The 16895-nt window shown below is 36.8% G+C and overlaps 2 protein-coding genes across 2 annotated transcripts in view; both read left to right on the forward strand.

Moving 5' to 3' along the window:
- The window catches only part of LOC306998107 (uncharacterized protein), a 514861-nt gene that overhangs the window by 460575 nt on the left and 37391 nt on the right, over nt 1-16895 (forward strand). The window lies entirely within an intron of this gene.
- stap2a (signal transducing adaptor family member 2a) lies at nt 583-16836 on the forward strand. The gene is made up of 11 exons (XM_079611903.1): nt 583-874; nt 2766-2837; nt 4943-5062; nt 7373-7429; nt 9072-9223; nt 9844-9975; nt 13586-13655; nt 13746-13848; nt 13941-14036; nt 15024-15155; nt 15978-16836. Exons 1-11 carry the CDS (start codon nt 773-775, stop codon nt 16031-16033), a joined length of 1092 nt encoding a protein of 363 aa, XP_079468029.1. The 5' UTR covers nt 583-772; the 3' UTR covers nt 16034-16836.

Genomic DNA, 16895 nt, shown 5'->3' on the forward strand with positions numbered 1-16895 from the left:
TAAATATATTAAAGTTGATAAAAATGCAGTTAAAATATAATTAATTAAAACTTGTAAATTGTTAAATAAAATATGATAAATAATTTAGGCTATAAAATGGAAATGGTAATAATTATAATAGGTATGGTTTATTAAATAATTTGGTAGGCTATTTATTTAACTGGTAGAGCAAAGAAGTTATTTGCTTGAACCCACTTATTTCATACTGTTTTAATAGCAATTTATAGTCTATATTTTATATAGGCTTCTATATTCTATCATATAAAATATATATTTTTATTATTTTAAGACAATGTTATTCATAATATAAAAATATGTTGTTTATTCAATGTTTATAATATACATATTTTATCATATATAAATGTATTTGTAGTATGTATATTGATAATATTTTTATTTATGATTCATAGTATAATATAGGCTACTACAGCGCCAACTGAATTACAGTAGAACGAACTCTTCTCTTCGAAATAGACCTCAATAAATGAACAGTATTATAACCTCACATGCTTTCCACAAAATAGGATTGTCCTGTCTACGGGCGCCTGCGGGTCATAATGTAATCCCAGATGCCATATTGACTCTCTCGGGACTGTGCGTGTGTTGAGCCCCTGAATGCGTGTCAGTGACGAGATTAATCACGCATATCCAGTGCCATCCATCTCTCACCCAGAGAAGGCGTGTCGTTTCCTAGGCAGTAACATCATCCAGCGGCTCTTTGTCCCTCGGTGTGAGTGTGTGTGTGTCAGTACCGGGCTGAGCTGCTCGAGTTATGGCGGCTGCGCCCGCGAACCCGCGCACCGGGAGCCCGAAAGCGCAGCTGCCGCCCTGCTATTACGAGGGATTCCTGGAGAAAAGAGGAGCGAAAGAGAAGGTGAGCAGTCATTATAACATGTCAAATACTTTATTTGATCATATCATCTCGCGCAGCGGCATATGAGACCCATGGCACATGCATTATTACGCGTGTATTGTGTGGATATGGGCGAGGTCTGCATGGATCAGCTGTCTAAATATTATCAGTTTGCCATGTCACCACTTAAATGCTGATTCTGCATTTTAATTGAACATAAATGGATGACTGAGCTGACGTTGCTGCTGTGTGCCATGCGTTATGCCGCTGCCTGACCGCTCTATAAATATCATAACTCATATTTGAGCTCTTATTTTGCCTGTTGGGTGCTTTAAATTCTCGGCAGCTGCTCTGGTAGTGGACACACCTTAATGCGGACCACATGCAGTCTAAAGTGTGTGATTAATATCATACAGCATCGTTTTAATATGAATCATCAAGCATTCGTTCCCAGACACTAGCATCTCTTCGAATCCTGTCATTATAATGGAGTTCAGTGTTTTCTGCCGCTGACAGCTTAATGATGGCAAATGTCATTTAATACACAGATTATTGAACATTCCAGTTTTTATGAGAGTCTCCAGCATGACTCTTATCAGTGCACATTTGTGGATTCTGTTTTCATGCAACGTTGAGACATTAAAGTTACTAATCTGGTCAATAAATACTGCAGATTAGAAATGATTTACAAACCAACCTTGTTATTGTCAGTACATAATGCACGTAAACCGAGTAAATACTTTACAAAACAAGTGTTTGTTTAATTTCAGTGACTTATTTTCATTCTATATCAGCATTATCGACTATAAACATATGCTTTCTAGATGTAATTATTTAATATTGGTCGATATTTTAATATAGGCTAAGTATGTTTCATTTATTATATTTTGATGTCTTTAAAAAAGGTTTTCATAATATATAAAAAATGAAGGGGTAACACTTTACAATAATGTTCATTGGTTACCATTAGTTTTAGTTAACATGAACTAAGAATGAACAATACTTCTACATTATTTATTGATCTAGTTTGTTAATTTCAACATTTACTATTATTACAATCAAATGCTGTATTTGTTAACATTAGTTCATGCAGTGAACAGTTAATTTTTATTACCTAACATTAATAGAGATTAATAAATACTGTAATACATGTATTGCTTATTGTTAATTTATGTTAGTTAATACATTAACTAATGTTAACTAATGAACCTTATTGTAAAGTGTTACAAATTAAGGTATTTACTTGGGTACTATATACGTATGTACACATACACCAAATGTCATATATAATACATGTATATTTGTGCACTGTATTGTCATATTTATATATGTGTGTGTATATATAGCCAATATATATATAATGCATACACACACACACATATGTGCGTGCGTATGTTTATATGTGTATACACAAATAAAATATTTGTTAAACTAAAATATAATACATTAGTGCTAAACTAAAATATTATCCAAAGGAAAAATAAAAGGTGACAAAGAGCGCCACATACACCATTTGTATATTCAGGAGGGAATATTCAGTGGGGTTCAGGTGCACAGTGTGTGACGGGGGTGTGTAGGGGGGTGGGTCTCAGATTTAGGACAGCTGTGCTCCGGGCCGGCGTGTGTGTGTGTGAAACCCGTGCTCTGGGGAGCCATGAGCTGCCACTGAGATCGGGATTGAGTCAGACAGAGCAGAGAATTACAGACAGTAGAGTGGTAATGCAGAGATGACTGCCATTTGCTTCACTGTCAGAGCATTACCACGTCAACATTGTGTGTTCGAGCTCTGAATAGACATTTAACCATCCTGAGTCCAGAGAGAGATGATTTAGTGTCACTTTGTGTCTTTATATATAGTACAATAGCCAAACTATTCTGCATATTGAGTTGCTTTTGTTTTCTCCCGATGCAGGTGGCTCGCCGTTTATGGACCTGTTTATGTGGAAACACGTTATACTTCTTCAACAACTCTAAGGACTCGCATGTGAGTGACGTATTCAGGGCTTTGCTTCCCATACAGATGTATACAATCCTCTATCAATCTGTGGAGCATTAGGAGAGAGATCTAGAAGGACATTTTCTGCAAATCCCCTTCGAGTCTAAAGTCCATCGTAACCTTATCATGTCCTCAGCCGTGGGAGAGCAGATGGCAAGGAGGCAGACGACTTTGATCAGACTCGACTTAATGGTGGTTTCTGTATTGATTTTTGCTCTGAACCCTTCAAGATAGCAGTTTTACCATCTATAACCTCAGCCAGGGATGGGAAGGTTCATCGAGAGGGGAAAAAGAGAAAGTGACATGCTGAAGAATCACACTGTGTGGGAACTTATACATGCTCATGGAAAGTGATCATGAACTTGTGTGTTTATTATGAACAGACCCAAATTTAAGCCTTCATCTACTGATACTTTTGGCAGACTCTTTTATCCAAAGTGTTGCATTGAAGGTTCACATTTGATCAGTTCTTGCTTTCCCTCGGATTTTGTTGTGTTTTTCATTTTAAAGAGATAGTTAACCTGAAAACGAAAATGTTATTACCATTTTCTTCTTACCTTATGTTACCTTCAAGCCGTTCCAAACATGTACATCATTCTTCTTTGAAACACAAAATGAGATGTTAGGCAGAATGTCCGAGCTGTGTGTTTTCCAGTAAGCAATGACTCAAATTTGGGTCTGTTCTTCTCAGATGGATTCATACACCGCTGTCTTATGGCTTGAGAAGCAGGAATGTGATTTTTACGTCTTTTGATCATTTAAAAAAATATATATATATAGTTCCATATTTTTCAACCTGAAAAGTGTGACCCATATGGAGGAAAATTTTAAGCATTAAAAAAAAAAAGATTTATTTAAAACAATTTCCTCTAAAATCAAACTGCTATAGTTTAACATTTAAAAGCAAAGAAATAAAGACAGCCATAAATATTAGTATTACATTTTACTGTTGTCCTGCTAAATAAGTTATTATTGTTTTATTATACTGAACAAAATTATAAACGCAACACTTTTGTTATTGCCCCCATTTTTCATGAGCTGGACTCAAAGATCTAAGACTTTTTCTATGTACACAAAAGAGAACATCTCTCCAAAGTGGCAGACGCCATCGAATGTGAGCATTTGCCCACTCAAGTCGAACTGCAGTCAGGCCGAGACCCCGATGAGGACGACGAGCATGCAGACGAGCTTCCCTGAGACGGTTTCTGCAGAAATTCTTTGGTTATGCAAACCGATTGTTGCAGCCGCTGTCCGGGTGGCGGGTCTCAGACGATCTTGGAGGTGAAGATGCTGGATGTGGAGGTCCTGGGCTGGTGTGGTTACACGTGGTCTGCGGTTGTGAGGCCGGTTGTATACTGCAAAAGCGCCTTTGGAGACGGCTTATGGTAGAGAAATTAACATTCAATTCACGGGCAACAGCTCTGATGGACATTCTTGCAGTCAGCATGCCAATCGCACACTCCCTCAAAACTTGTGACGTCTGTGGCATTGTGCTGTGTGATAAAACTGCACATTTCAGAGTGGCCTTTTATTGTGGCCAGCCTAAGGCACACCTGTGCAATAATCATGCTGTGTAATCAGCATCTTGATATGCCACAGCTGTGAGGTGGACGGATTATCTCGGCAAAGGAGAAGATTTAGACAGATTTGTGAACAATATTTGAGAGAAATAGGCCTTTTGTGTACATAGAAAAAGTCTTAGATCTTTGAGTTCAGCTCATGAAAAATGGAGGCAAAAACAAAAGTGTTGCGTTTATAATTTTGTTCAGTGTATTATTATTGTTAAATACTAATTATTTTATTTTACAGTAAAATAGTATTATTGCAATAATATATTTATTTATTTGTGTGTATATATATATTATTTATAATTTAAATAATAATAAATAAATAAAAATTAAATAAGAATATTCAACATAAAAATATTTTATTATTATTGTTTAATATGATCATTAAATCATTGACGTTAGGGTTAGGCATTCTGCCAAAAATCATCTTTTTGTGTTTCACAGAAGTCAGTCTGGTTTGAAAAGGCATTTCTGGTTGAATTGTTCCTTTAAATGTCGCTCTGTATGTGTGTGTCTTTTAAATAGTACGTAGAGAAGTTGGATCTGAGTGGGTTTGTGTCTCTGATCGATGACCCAAGTCGTGATAGGAATCTGGAAGCAGCCAGATTGAACCTCCGCATGAAGGATGGAGAAATCAAGCTCACTGTGAGTATCAAATGTCTGTCAGTACACACACATCTCACTCTCCTCATGCTCTTAATTTCGGCTCACACCCACAGATCGCACACCGACCGCCTGATGGATATTCTACAGTGTTGGGGGTGTAAAGCATTACAAGTAATGCAAGTTATGTAATCAGATTACTTTTTTTAAGTAACTAGAAAAGTAACGCATAACTTTTAAATTTACAACAAAATATCTTAGTTACTTTTTCAAATAAGTAATGCCTGATACTTTTGTTTTCCCAATTATTCCCATTTACATATTCAGTCCCTGTGTTGAGAGAAATCTTGAATAAGTGCAGAGGCGTTGTGTGTGCGCTGTGTAAACATGATGATACTGTGTAAACATGATGGTTATTGTAGTTCTAGACTAAATGTGAGCAGGCGTTTACTCATCTCACTTGCAAAATGAATAAAAACAATGAAATGCAAACTTAGAATATAATGCAAGCTTGCAATAATTTAATGTTAAATGATGCATACTTTGTATTTAGTATCACTTTATTAACCGTCTTTGAAGCGGACCTCCAATGATCCAATTCAACCATACTAAGCAAAAATAACTTCAGATAAACATCACATTTGTGTTCAAATTATTTTTGTTTTTAATTGCGGAAATAAGAGTGTTGAGCTTTTTTCTCTTGTTTTTTCTCTTTTTTTTACTATTTTCTTCTGCAATTCAGAATTGCAGCAGGCGTGAATCTGCATTTCCATCAGCCTGAGGTTTATTCATTTTTACTTGTGGTGTGAAAGCCTTCACAATGTCGTTGTTGTTTTTTATAAAAAAAACAAATATGCAAACCAAGGCCAGATGAAAAAATGTAACGCAAAAGTAACGTAAAACATTACTTTCCATAAAAAGTAACTAATTAGTTACTTTTTAGGGAGTAGTGCAATATTGTAATGCATTACTTTTAAAATGAACTTTCCCCAACACTGATTATACACTAAGGGTGTGTTCACACTTGTAGTTCGGTTCTCTTGGTTGTATTGGTCCAGACCAATAAAGAAAATTATATATTTATTCCTGATTCACTTAGCGAATCTGCACGAATCTTAACGAACCTAAAGATACGGAAACAAAAAAACCCCGGGCTTATATAACATATTTTGCGTCGGAACTTACCGAACATCCAAACCAATGCTGTGAGATGCGTATGATGGTATTTTTACCAGCTGAGAACTCATGAAGAGCTTATAAAATGTGTGGAGTCAAAACAGTGCCAGGAATTCCTTAGTCACACACACACACACGCGTTTCCGACACCTGTACTGAACTGTAATGGCCACCGTAGCTCCTGATGATGAGATGAACCAGGTATATTGTTTGAGCATTCTTTCCATTTTAAGGTCTCATCTTGTGACACCAAGTCCTGTTTTTGGTTTGTTTAGATGCTTTTGGTCCATGTTGCTATCATATTTCAATCGGGTCTTGGTGCACCAGAGCTCGGATGGCAGCGTTCACACTTATTTACATGAACCACACTAACAGAGCAATCGCTCCTGGGTTCGTTTTAATCCAACCAAAACCTGTCAAGTGTGAACACTCTAAAATGACAAGCGCTTTCTTGAAACAATAAGCCTGGACTCTCTATGAGACAGTCATGCTCCAAACGCACGTCTCATTCCCATCACACTCTCCTCAATGAGCAAATGTGGGTTTTTCACTCTTTACAAACTTCTCCATACAGAATTTAGTTTTCGACACGCTATGGAGAATTTTGGTTTCATGGACCATTATTGCATTCTTGTTTATGCTGAGCACATCTGATGCCAGTAACAACACTTCCAGGCAGCTCCAGGTCATATTACGGTCAGGTCAAGACTAAACAGCACTTACTGTACAGCGTAGGATCACTATCAGACGGTGAATGCACTGTAGTCTTTGCTCAGGAAACTCTTGGTTTATTTTGCGTTGGGAATGAGGGTTGATCAGAGGTCTGCGAGAGAGATTGTTAAGAGATTATCAACCGAAAGAGGCAGAAAAAACACTTTCCCCGACATTGACTATCACTGTACTTTGATACTTCCTCGTACAAAGCCAATACGCAGCTCTTCCATATACCTCAAAGAAATGCATAAATAAAAGTTCTGTGAAAATTGAATTCACAAATACTAATGTGTTGTAGTTTTCCTCATTTGTAAGCCATCTTGGATAATAAATACATGTAATGGAGATCTAATTGGCTGTGAGATACTATATGACTGTAATGTTATGCAGTAGTGTAAGGAAATATTTGCATTCTAGTTAATAGTAAATTTAATGCCAATGTGTCTCTCTCTTTCCTCTCAGGCACCAAATCTCGAGGCGCGTGAGCTGTGGAAAGGGTTTCTCTACTCTGTCGTAGATGTGAGTTCAATTAAATGAGTATTTGTTTTGTTTTTATAACTGAAGTTAACATATATTCTTTAGTGGGAATGCTGGCTTAACGCTAGTGGATTTTCTAGCACTATTGTGTGCATGTCAATACACACTTACAGCTCCTCCTGCAGAACAATGAGTTTTGATCGGACTTTGTTTTTGTTTTTTGCACGCAGTCTTGAATAATATTGCTGTTCTGAGCTGGTTAAGATCTGAGACCTTTGAACTGCAGGAGGGTTTGAGATTTATGACCAGTTTCCAAGAATGCAGATGATACTGTTGTTTCTTTCAGTTTCGGAAAGATTTGGTTGACTATCATGGCTTTTTTAATGGCTGATTATCTGATATCTAGATCGTTTATTACATGTTTGGGGGTGGTGCAAACATGTTTTTTTTTTTTTTTTTTTTAAAGAATCAATTGGACAAAAGTGACAATAAATACATTTTTAATGTTACAAAAAAAAAATGTTAAGCAGCACAAATGCATGTCAACGTTGATAATAATAATACATGTTTCTTGACCATTAAATCAGCATTTTAGAATGATTTCTGAAAGATCATGTGACACTGAAGTTATTTTAAATAGTAATAATATTATTACTATTATAACACAATATTACTGTTATTAGTATATGTTTGATTAAAATTATGTAAATGCAGCCTTGGTAAGATTTTCAAAAACATTTTAAAAGTCTACCGACCTCAAACTTTTATTCTAATTATAATGATTTGCAATTGACACTAGACAAAATGTTCTGTTAATCAGATAGTTGGACACTGTTATCATCAGCTAGTAGTGGGAATCTCGAAATGGCCGACCATTAATTGTCTAAATATAGTGTTCTTTTATCATTGTGATGTGTGTTTAATAATTAAACCACTTTATTTGGACTTTAGACAATCAATAGAGTTGATGTAACGAAAGCATTTCAGGGAAATAAAAAGTAGGATTATAATGGGCTATTCTAGATATTAGATTATTTTAGACTATAGACTTTGATCAAAGTAATATTGTTGAAAGATTGTTTTAATAGCTTAAATGTTTTTCAGAATTTCATTTAATATAATTTGTTTTATAATTAAGGGTGTGTTCACACTTGGTTCGATAGAAATAAACTCTGGTGTGATTACTCTGTTAGTGTGGTTCATTTGAATCATTTGAATTGAACAAGCAGACTGAGACCTCTGAAAAGGCAAAAATATACATCATACACGCTGTTTTTGGGGGGTTTTGTATCTTTAGGTTCAATGTTGTAAAAATGACAGTGTGAACACTTAGTGAACCAGGACTAAATGTATCACTTTCTTTTTTGGACTAGAAAAAGAAAGAAAGAAAATATAACTAGGCTACTTGTGTAAACACACCCTCGAACAGTTTTAGTTGGACGTTAGTCATGCATTAAAGTGAATGTGCCATGACCAGGTCTTATAAAAAGCATTTATCACCATCAAATCCACTGGCTCTGCATCAATCCCGTTTAAAGCGACACCCTGAAACACCCCCCAGTCGTGTCTTTAGTGATGCTGCTCACATGTTTTCATAGATAAAGGGATCAGAGTCCCCGTGCACTATGGCCGGTGTACTTAACCGTGCAAATTAGAGTGACGCATGCTTTGCGTTTGATTCCAGCTGGCCGTGCCCACGACTCTCACCCTCCTGCCCGGGCAGCTGCACATGCTGAAGGAAGTCGTGGAGAAAGAAAAAATGCGTCGAAAGGCACGTGCGTCTTCCAGAGCCCCCTCATCCCCCCTCTCGCTCCCGCTGGTGGGGGAAATACCTGCGTGAGTTTCTGTTTATCTGAGCGAGTGTGTTTGTGAGATGACATTCTTGAACGTCTCTGTGTTTATCCATTGCTAAAACATCACTGTTACTATTGCCCTTATAGTGTTACTTTTCTAAACCGATTTTTGCCTACGCGGCAAACATATTTAATAGATTTACACTGTGACCTAGCCATCAATAAAAATATATCTTCGGTGCGATTCTTATCTTACATGGCATTTCTCAGAACTACAAAATGCAGCCAAACTAGACGTTGTATACAGTGTTTTATATATCATTATTTGTATGTTTTATGAGGTATAAGCAGTGTGGTTTATGTGTTATTCATAACTTCTGATCCATTGCCATTCTGTATTTGCTACTGCCGTTAACATGTTCCTGTTAGAAGTGACACTAAGGTTACTAAGGTTTCAGTTCTTGTTACGCATTACAAAATCTTTTTTATTTTTGTACTGTATTTTTAGCCTTTCTAGACATTTTTAGACTTGATATTGTTGACAGGAATTGGATTAAAAGCACAAACCTTTACCGAAGTCTTCTACTTATTTAACCGATGTGAATAATGTCATTCTTAGTGGATACTTGAGACTAATATGTTCTTGTGTGTGTTATTTGTCAGGTGTTTCAGGCCTGTGTCTCGAACTGAAGCTGAGGTGCTGTTAGAAAGACATCCGGACTGTGGGAACATGCTACTCAGACCGGGCCGGGACGGATCTTCACTCGCTGTCACCACACGACAAGACCTGAACGGGTAAAAACACTGAAACTCTCTCTCTTTTCATTTATTACTGAGAGCATACCCTTAAAGGAGAACTCCGGTCAATTTTAACATTGAGCTCAATTTTTTGTAAATTTGGAGTGCTGTCAATACAGAGAACAACGTTATATCCTCTTTTTAAAATTTGCATCCTATTGACTTGAATGGGGCAAGTTTTAAACCTGCTTTTATTTCTCTCTTATCATCCTTGATGTGTCATACAAGTGCCCAGCCATGTTGAGTGATTCCTTCAGAGTGAACACGGTGAATCTGACTGCACTAGATGTGAAAGATATTAATAAAAAGTATGTTAATTCAACAAGCGCACATACCTGTATTTACTTCCTGTTTTCGGTCGAAGTCCACAGTAGCCGATTGTCGAGTTCACGCGCGTGATCATAGGTAACTAAGCAACAGTGGAGACTGCTGTGTGGTGTTTTGAGAATATCAGCTCTGATGGATATTTGTAAAAAAAAAAAAATCTTACTTACACCAATTTTTGTCGTTGTTCTCTGTATTGACAGCACTCCAAATTTACTAAAAATTGAGCTCAATGTTAAAATTGACCGGAGTTCTCCTTTAACCTACAAAAATACACTTGTTCTAAGCTCTGTTCTAAAACTTAGTAAGCCTCCTTGCTGTCTACTGTTTACATTGGCAGCTGACTTATAAAGCTGGTTCCTAACATCATAAGTGAAATATTAGAGATATGTATACAGCAGCTCTGCACACTACACAAATAGTGCTCGTGAAGTGTAGCGCACGGGAGACTGGACTCTTAATTCCAGAGGAGCATAAAATATACAAAACATTTCCACATATCAGTGGAAAAACATTCACTACTGAATTACTTATAGTTGACATTATTTGACCTAATATGGCATCTTGAATTTGTTCCACTGAGCAACACTAGTGCAAGTTTTTTCTTGAGACCATTTCATCATAACTGGCCATTGTGACATCATCACTGGATATCATTATGACGTCCTAAATAGACATGACTGAATTTTCCCTGTGTTTATTCATTATCACATCATCACTGGATTCATTTGTGTCATCATAAAGGGCAAGGCAAGGCAAGGCAAGGCAAGTTTATTTATATAGCACATTTCATACACAGTGGTAATTCAAAGTGCTTTACATAGAAGAAATAAAAATAAAAATAATTACATAGATAATAAAAGAAATAAGAATAATTAAAACAGTTTAGAAAATAAAATACAGTGCAAACAGTCGGACGAACAGTGGCACAGTGCTCATTCAGTAAATGCAAAGCTAAACAGTGGTAATTCAAAGTGCTTTACATAGAAGAAATTAAAATAATCAAAAGAAATAAGAATAATTAAAACCGTGTCTGAGATGGAAGTGATTGAGCAGGTTTGCGGTGCCACTGGACCTACAATCCAGGGACGTCCTCTGCTGGGGTGGTGTACCACACCAGTATTGCCCCACTGGGCCCCCACAGAGCACGTTTCACTTTTGCTGTTTTAAACAAACAGCGAACCTCTATACTCTCCGTAGTATAGATCATCTTCACTCGCCTCGTCGGAGTGAAGCTCTCCCGTTCCCCTTCAAAATCTCTTCCAATCAGACAGCCCTGATAATTAATAATCACCCCTATCTGAGATGGAAGCGATTGAGCAGGTTTGCGGTGCCACTGGACCTAATCCAGGGACGTCCTCTGCTGGGGTGGTGTACCACACCAGTATTGCCCCACTGGGCCCCCACAGAGCACGTTTCACTTTTGCTGTTTTAAACAAACAGCGAACCTCTATACTCTCCATAGTATAGCTAATCTTCACTCGCCTCGTCGGAGTGAAGCTCTCCCGTTCCCCTTCAAAATCTCTTCCAATCAGACAGCCCTAAAAATTAATAAAATCTTCCTGAATCACAGTTTGGAAAATAAAATAAAAAAAAATAAAATACAGTGCAAACAGTCGGACGTATTTTATATCGACCGGTAGCTATTATAGATCTTTCTTTTAAAAGGATCTTCTTACTTACATGCATCAACTTTCTTTTCTCTTTCAATCTTCTTACCATCTATCAACTTTCTATTCTCTTTCAATCTTCTTACGACTTGCCATGTATCAACTTTCTTTTCTCTTTCAATCTTCTTACCATCTATCAACTTTCTATTCTCTTTCAATCTTCTTACGACTTGCCATCTATCAACTTTCTATTCTCTTTCAATCTTCTTACGACTTGCCATCTATCAACTTCCTTTTCTCTTTCAATCTTCTTACGACTTGCTTTCAATCTTCTTACGACTTACCATCTATCAACTTTCTATTCTCTTTCAATCTTCTTACGACTTGCCATCTATCAACTTCCTTTTCCCTTTCAATCTTCTTACGACTTCCCTGTATCAACTTTCTATTCTCTTTCAATCTTCTTTAATTCTTTAATTCTTTAATTCTATCAACTTTCTATTCTCTTTCAATCTTCTTACGACTTCCCTGTATCAACTTTCTTTTTTCTTTCATTTACTTGCACATTCTTTTCACTTTCCTTAGCCCAGCATTCACATTCTTAGCTCTTTCTCAGACTAAAACTTTAATATCGAACAGTGGCACAATGCTCATTCAGTAAATGCAAAGCTAAACAGATGTGTTTTGAGTCTGGATTTGAATGTGGCTACTGTAGGAGCACACCTGATCTCTTCTGGAAGCTGGTTCCAGCTGCGGCTGGCATAATAGCTAAAAGCGGACTCTCCTTGCTTTGAGTGAACCCTTGGTATTTCTAGTTGGCATTTTTGGTATTTCCAGGGCCATTATGGCAACCGCTGAATGTCCTGATGAACCCATAAATGGACATTATGACTGAATTTTCCCTCGGTTTATTTATTTTTATGTCATCCCTGGATTTTATGATGTCCTCATACTCGTAGGACTGCACATACTTTATACGTCAATGTGCGCTAGTCATTTAGCGAATGCTTTTATCCAGATCAATATACAGTACAACCGGTCTATTTTCACTCCAGTTTCTCTAGACTAAGCGTGTGTGTGTGTGTGTGCGTGTGTGTGTGTGTGTGTGTGTGTGTGTGTGTGTGTGTGTGTGTGTGTGTGTGTGTGTGTGTGTGTGTGTGTGTGCGTGCGCGTGCAAGTGTGAGACAATCACTGGAATTCCACTTAAATTCCATGGATTCATTCACTGACACTGGATCACTTGATCAGTGTTACTTTAGTATCATTGATTTAATAGTACAGTATTTAATCATATTTAGATGTAGCTTTTATTTTTTTATTTTCAGTTTTAATTTAAAATTTAGTTTGTTTTAGTCATTTTGTTATGGGCTTTTGTCGTTTTTCCTACGCTTTTAATATTTATATATTTTTTCAATTCTATATTTAGAATTTAGTCATTTTAGTACTACCGGTACAACTTATTTTAGATTTTGCCAAGGCAACATTTCTAAGTTTTTCATTGAATTATTTATATTTTATTTTATTTCAGCTTTTTTCCCAATTAAAGTAAATGTTATTTATTTGTAGTGTCAGTTAACAAACACACTGCACTGTGTCATTATAAAGGGCCTAATAGAATTGAAGTCGGCTCACTAGTGTTTACAACAGAGGCGTTGTGTTGTTTTCTCTTGCAGATCAGTGTTCAGGCATTACAGAGTGACACAGAAGCAGCAGGGTGGTTACATCATCGACGTGGAAAACCCAGTACGTGAAAAGGACTTTCTTGATTAACTTTTATGCATCAACCTTTGGGAAATCTCACTCCTCCTCTTATCTTTTGGCCTCTTCCTCCAGATCCCCTGTCCCACACTGCATGATGTCATCAATGCACTCGTGGAAAAAACGGCCGGGACTCTTCAGCCCTTCATATTAGAGGAGCCTTACGAGGAGAACATCAGTATGTCACAAACACGATGTTAAACTGGGCCATAAAATCACACTTAGTTTGCTTTGCACTGAACTCATCAGCTGAATTTGCTTTTCCTGTAGCGTTTGTGTCATCCAACGATGAGAACGGAGAGCGAACCCTGCACTGTGCTCCCACTGGACCTCTCTCTCGAGCTCCATCACTGCCCCGTAAACAAGGTACCTCACATCTCATGCTTCACACAACGACGTCTGCTGCTGTTTAGGTCATAGCGCATAGGTTCAGACCTAGGGCTGGGCAAAAACAAATATTTTTTGATTAATCGTTTTTTTAAATGTGGTCGATTCTCAAAGGCCTGGAATCTATTTTTTTCCCATATTTATTTATCTATCACCCAAAAGCCAGTATTAGTTTTCTTCCACTGTTCTTCCGCTGGCCTTGCAGCCTCCACGTTACAGCTAATGCTGTGAGATTTATGTGTTTTATCTTAAACATAAAATAACCTGATCCTGTGTGATCAAGGCTTGCGACTGTTCTGACTTGACCAAATTTCAGCATAAATTTTTCATCTTATCGTATCAAAATCCTGTCTAATCATTGTATGCATTTGAAATATAGAGTTGGGTTCTGTTTTAATGTACGCAAGTGTACCTAAAATAAGAAGAGTTTAATATACAGGTTTGTAGCTCTTTATTAATTAACCACTTATAGTGAACCACTGTTCACTGTTCTTTTTTATAAATATAGGATTTGTATTATATCTATATTCATTGAGTCGAATCGAGAATCGAATTTAGAATCGAAATCGAATCGAATTGGAACATCTGAATAATACCCATCAAACCCAACGTGTTATTATCCAGATATTTTTGGGCACTTTTATGATAAATCATTTGTTATATCAGCTTCAATGCTCCTGCCAAACATCATGCAGGAACAGTTGCACTCGGATGCTGTAGTGAATCTTGCTGCACAAGTATGAAACAAGTCTCAATCTGCGTGTTTGAGCAATTGCATTACACTGGGAAAAGTTTGAGAAAATGCTAGCTATGTGTGAACACTAGATCTAGGACTGCTCGTACTTTATACGTCAATGTGTACTAGTCATTTAGTGAATGCTTTTATCCAGATCAATATACAGTATACCCGGTCTATTTTCACTCCAGATGATCTGGACTAAGTTGAGAGTATGTGTGTTCGTTCAGTAGGTACAGACAGATGGACGCTGCGGTCACAGACGAGATCTCCCAGTACCTCACCGCGATCCTTTTCCCCGTCTGGCTCTCCGTCCAACTCCATGAGAAGACTGGTTCTGTCTCCCTCACCTCTCTCTCAGAGTAAGAGCCCAAGGCACTTTTAACAGCTCCAATGATCTTGTTTTGGGTTCTGAATTTTATTTTATTTCTTTATAAAATTGACTTGTACAGTAAGAAACAGTGTCAATAATATGAAATAATCTCAATAATATAACTATTAATTATAACAATTAGTAGTAGTATTTCGGTATTTCGATTTTTTTAATATCTGTGTATATATTTTATTTATTTAATTACACGCTACAGGTCAAAAGTTTGAGGATGATACGATTTTTTTTTCTTTTATTCAACATGGGTACATTAACGTGATCAGAAATGACAGTAAAGAGATTTATTAACACAATATTTCTATTTTTTTTTTAAAACAATTGAACTTTGAAGAATTGTAATATATTTGATGGTTTCCAAAAAAAAAATGTTTTCAACATAATAAGAAGAAATGTTTCTTGAGCAGCAAATCAGCATATTATAATGATTTCTGAAGGATCATGTGACTCTGAAGACTGGAGTAATGATGCTGGATCTGGATCACAGGAATAAATTATATTTGAAATCATATTGAAACAGAAAACAGTTATTTTAAATTATAATAATATTTCACAATATTACTGTTTTACTGTATTTTGATCTATAAAAATGCAGCCTCTGTGAGCTTAAGAGACTTCTTAAAGCATTTAAAAAAAAACAGACATCAAACTTTTGAACAGTATATTTTTCCCCCTATGTGCATTAGATTCTCTGGGACCCCAGACATACAGAAAGTAAAAACAGTCTTAACAGAACATGAGGGTTAAAATATGACTGGATATTTAATATATGACTATGCAATTCTCTTCCCTTCAGGCCTCACAGACGAGCTTAAACAGAAGCTGGAGAAGAGACGGACTTGTCAAGATTGATTTCCTCCTCATTTCTGCCCACCCGTCTCCGTCTCAATCTTCCAGTGCCTTCCAATAAAGACTGATGTCCTGTTGAAGGAACAAGGACTCCCTGTAATCGACATTCTTCCCTCAGCGTGACTTAAACAATGCCACTTTATTTGACTTTATTAATAACACGAGAGCCGAAGTCCACCAGCTTGTCCTGCCTCATGATAAGGACGTCACACAATGTTGCGTGTTCCTTTGAGATTACAGAAAATTAAAAAGGGAAAATCTGAGCCAATTTTCTTTATATCTCTTTCTCTCTCTCTCTCTCTCTCTCTGTTTAATTAATAAGACATTTACACTCAGGTTTCTAATGACAAAACCATGAGTCAAGAGGACATTTCCAAACATTCAAGAAAGAAGCACATCAAACTGGTCTTACAATGAAGGACTTGTATCTGGTTTCAATCAAGCACTAACTGTGAACTGGAGAGAACTGATCTATGTGCTCATGAATGTGAATATGGTGTTGTTTGGGGCAGGGTCCAAAATTAACATGTCCCATTACCAAATATGTAAATTGGGAAAATATACATTTATGCATTTGGCTAAGGCTTTTATCCAAAGCGACTTACATTGCATTAAAAATAATAGGACTAAATTGAATCAGTTCATGAATTCCCTAGAAATCAAACTCATGTCGACCTTGGCATTGCTAGCACTATTTGAGCTTCAGGAATGGAAATAAAAACAGAAACATGAACATAATACATAATTTTAACCGAATTGTAAAACTGACCCACTGACTTGACAGGCTACTGAAAAAAGAAAACGAATAGGCTATAATGCAGTTTCATGACTAATAAGAAATATGGCCTATGGCCTTACATTTTCA

Source organism: Phoxinus phoxinus (assembly GCF_949152265.1).
Source record: "Phoxinus phoxinus genome assembly, chromosome: 5".
Lineage (NCBI taxonomy): Eukaryota > Metazoa > Chordata > Actinopteri > Cypriniformes > Leuciscidae > Phoxinus > Phoxinus phoxinus.